This window comes from Lampetra planeri, chromosome 34 (assembly GCF_965212315.1).
Source record: "Lampetra planeri chromosome 34, kcLamPlan1.2.h2, whole genome shotgun sequence".
Classification (NCBI taxonomy): Eukaryota; Metazoa; Chordata; class Hyperoartia; order Petromyzontiformes; family Petromyzontidae; genus Lampetra; species Lampetra planeri.
In genome coordinates this window covers 9,461,519-9,465,635 of record NC_136140.1, presented here as the reverse complement: position 1 = coordinate 9,465,635, position 4,117 = coordinate 9,461,519, and the positions used below count along the sequence as shown (strand labels likewise).

Genomic DNA, 4,117 nt, shown 5'->3' with positions numbered 1-4,117 from the left:
TTATTTTCATATTTTATTAAATATCAACCTTAAAAGTAAGGCAACATATTGCATACTGGTGTACAAAACAGATATTAAAACTTAAAAATCTCATTAGTCACCACAATGTTGGCCAAAATAGCATAGCAAATGTCTCAAATGTTTTACTGGCAATTTGTAGATTACGGCACAAACTTTAACAAGCTCCACGTGTCAAGAAGAGTGCGTGGTCACACCAGACACGTATTTTACACCAACACCTTTGCCATATTATAGGGACAAAAACATCCGAATACATTTTTCTTAAAATTACGGTACAACGCTACATGGTCCTTTGGGGTCAATAAATTAAGGTCATGTCGAGCCCTTCCCCTCTAGACCAGCAGCGTTCACCAGTGTCTTAACACAACTGGGCACTAAGCACCCATTTTGCGTGAAGACGCAAGATAAGAATACACATTTCAAGACGAAGAAATGCATCTATATTAGAAATAGTTTAGTCATACCGTGTCAGCAGTGCTACATAAGCACAAATAACAAAAAACACATTGGTAAACACTACCTTATGGGAAAATAAGCGATGTTTCAGTGAATGGCCCTTCTTTATACCACAAATGTTTGTGCCATGAGAGGCCACTACCCAAATATAATGTGGCAAATGTGCTATTAAGGGGTCATTGCCCAAAACGTCACTGACCTTATACTTTTGAGGCATTATTAGACAAATGTGATCAGTTTTCTTGGATGACACAATTTTTTCCCGTACGGTTTCAAAGTTTCTCACTATCAGTGACAATTGCATGTGAAAAATTGTCATTGTCTATTTGTCATAGGCAATTTGAGTGCCTTCTCGAAGAACCCTAAAACCAAATTAAAACTAAAAATATATGTGCAACAAAATACCTTATATTACTGCACAGCTTGCCAGGCATGATGCAGTTATATATATAACTTTTCACAAATTTAATTAAGACAAGCACAAGATAAACCCCCTCTTGACCAAAAGGTCATCCAAAAAACGTTCCTGGTACACACTGGACATGGGATCAATTAGCAGTACAGGCAGACCTCGCTTAGTACTCAAGATATGTTCCTGGAGAAATGAGCACTAATCAAATCGGCACGAAACGGGATCATTATACCATTGTATTCATTGGGTATTTCGGTAAAGCCACGTAGATAGAAAAAAAATTGTGCCTCAGCAGCTCTCCCGCTATATTTTTTCACCTGGTGACGATTGCTTGTGTTGCGATTGAACCGTCGTGATATATTTTTTCTTATTTTTCTATCTACGTGGCTTTACCGAAAGACCCAAAGAATATGAATTCCTGCAGTCACGAAAGCTTTAAGTCAAGATTTATACCATTGTATATTTGGTGATTAATTCTCGAAAGCGTTCTTTCCTACAAGCAATATGAGAGGGCTCCATTTCGGTATCAGTAATTGCACTAATAATACAGATTGTAAAGATTTCATGGCATAAAAATTACAATTCATAATATCGTGACATGAATTGTGATTTCCTTGGCCAGAGCTGCGTGTTCTCACTCGTAACGATTTACGTTTTGATTTTCTTAATTTTTTTGTAAAAATGTTTTCCACAACAAACTGCGCTGCAACGAATCAGCGTTCTACAGGGTCGCGCTAAGCGGGTTCAGCCTGTACAATTATACCAGCAGTATGCGACGAAATTACGATTACACTGTGCTTGCAATACAAATTCTGACTCCAGGTCTGATACACACACAACCCTGAAGGTGCTCATTACACTTACTTACTTTTTTCAGTACAAGAACACAAATGCTTTACAAAGTAACAAAAAATATAGCATACAAATCGATAAATACAAATCCGGATCACAGTATATTTTTCTATTTACACACGTCGACGAATCTTCACAACAAAACGCAGCTTCGCTGAAATGTTCCAGATAATCACTGGGAATTGTCAAGGCAGACAAGACCACAGAAATAGTCACCCAGCCAAGTTGGGCACCACCCATCATCATCCTGAAAGAAATGTCTCTTCACCAGCTCAGGCCTGGCCCAATCCCATTTTTCGTCGATGGTCCTTCAGGACTCATGTGCTGTAAAGAAACCAGAACAAGCCCAACAAAACAGGAGGGGTCCCCTCGTTTCTGTTGTGGTTCGGCCCGTTAGGCTTTGGCGTACCCGCGGTACGGTCAGCGTCTCACACCGCACAGCCGGCCACTCTCGTCCACAGAAACGGGCAGTGGCTGTAGCCTGATGACAGGAGACAGGTTGACCCGGAGCTGGTGCTGCGCCTGCATGCGCGCAATTGCGACTCCCTCGTCCGACGACGAGTCTCCGACCGTCACGGACACCGAACGCCAAGGCTCGTCGTTTCGGTCTCTCCGGTTCGCCAGTTCCCTTCGACCCTTTTTGGCACTCGCGTCGCCGGACGTCGACGAACTGGGTCGACGAGGCGGCCTCCGCTTGCGCACTCGGCCAGTCTGGCCGTCGCTGCCGAGCAACGAGACGCGGCCTCCACGTTCAACGAGGGCTTTCAAACTTTGCCGCCTCTTCCCGCGGCGCCGCCGCCGCCGCAGGGGGGCGCTGCCGCCACCGCCGAAATGGTGGCCGGGGTCCAGGGAGCCCGCGGACGTCACGGAGGAATTTGACGACGACGATGACGACGATAGTGACGACACGGAGGCAGGAGACGACGCGACGGAAGGCGGCGGAGTGCGGTGGGTGTTCGTGACGGAGGAGTACCCGTACACGTCCTTGCTGCGTAGCACCGTCGGGTGAAGGCCCTCGTCCCGCAGGCCTCTTAACAGCCTCATGAGTTCCCGTTCGGACGAGCAGGACGCGGACGAAGAAGCCGAAGAGGCAGGGGACGTTGACGGGCGATCTCTGGGTCCGGGACTCGCCTGGACGGACGGAGCCAGGACCCTGAAGAGGTCGGCGATGACTCGGCCGGTCGCGGACTTAAGCCCGGCACGAGAACGGGCCAAGACCCCACGGCCACGGACGAGGCCGTGGCGTTCATCAACATCATCGTCGTTGTCGTAGTAGTCCTCATCGTCCACATCATCATCACCTCCTTCTCCATCCATCATCATCATGGCGCCCAGGTTCCAATCTTCGTTGGCCATGACCGTTAAGATCTTCGCATCGTTTTCAAACAAGCTTTTAAAATGTTCCTTAATTAACAATTCTTACTCTCGCGTTACTGTTGTATATTGCTCAAGAGTATTGCTGTTGCATCAGCAACACGAGTACTGTACTGTATAGTTTACAAAAATAGTTCTTAGTCGTAGTCGTTCTTCATCGCCAGTCCGTAAGACGCAGTCAATAAAACATTTAAATATGAACGAACTTAATGGTGACAACAGATCCCACCACACGAACCAAACGCCGCCTCAGCTCACATTTAACACACAAACTCGTGATAAAAAAAATACTCCCGTAATAGCAATCGGCGATGAAAATCGCGAAAATAAAATAGTGCAAGTACCGCCACACTGGAGTGGGTGGTGGGGTTATTATAGCGGAACTATTTTCGCTCTCCGTCCGCACGACTCCGCCTGCCGTAACCCCGCTTCTCACCCCCGCCCGCCAGTGAAGATGGCGCTGTGAGGAGTGAACGCGGTGGATATGGAGGCGGGAGGTGAGTGGATCCGCCCCCTTCCCCCCGATGGGGGAGATGGAATGGTACCGCCCATTCCACCCCCACGGGGCGACGGAATAGGACCGCCCATTCCACCCACCCTCATGGAGAGATGGAACGGGACCGCCCATTTCCACACGCCCTCCGGGGGGTGACGGAATAGGATCGCCCACTCCACTCACGAGTTGGAACGGCACCGCCCACTCTTCCCACCCCCACAGAGAGATGGAACCGCCCACCCCCCATGGGAAGATGGAACGGGACCGCCCATTTCACCCACCCCTCGGGGGTGACGGAATAGGACCGCCCACTCCACCCACCCTCACGAGTTGGAACGGCACCGCCCACTCTACCCACCCCCACTGAGAGATGTAACCGCCCACCCCCCCATGAGGGAGATGGACCGGGGCCGCCCATTCCACCCACCCCCAGGGCCGCCCACTCCAACCCACCCCCACGAGTTGGAACGGAACCGCCCACCACTGTATCTGTTGTGCAAATGTTG

At 49.0% G+C, this 4,117-nt stretch overlaps 1 protein-coding gene across 1 annotated transcript; it reads right to left on the bottom strand.

The window, feature by feature from the left end:
* Positions 1 to 3,581, bottom strand: LOC144730118 (uncharacterized). Its single transcript, XM_078610688.1, has one exon. It carries the CDS (start codon positions 3,095 to 3,097, stop codon positions 2,162 to 2,164), a length of 936 nt encoding a protein of 311 aa, XP_078466814.1. The 5' UTR covers positions 3,098 to 3,581; the 3' UTR covers positions 1 to 2,161.
* Positions 3,582 to 4,117: the final 536 nt, after the last annotated feature.

Excerpts from the sequence above, each read along its gene's own strand:
- LOC144730118 (XM_078610688.1), bottom strand. The coding sequence starts at position 3,097 with ATGGCCAACGAAGATTGGAACCTGGGCGCCATGATGATGATGGATGGA.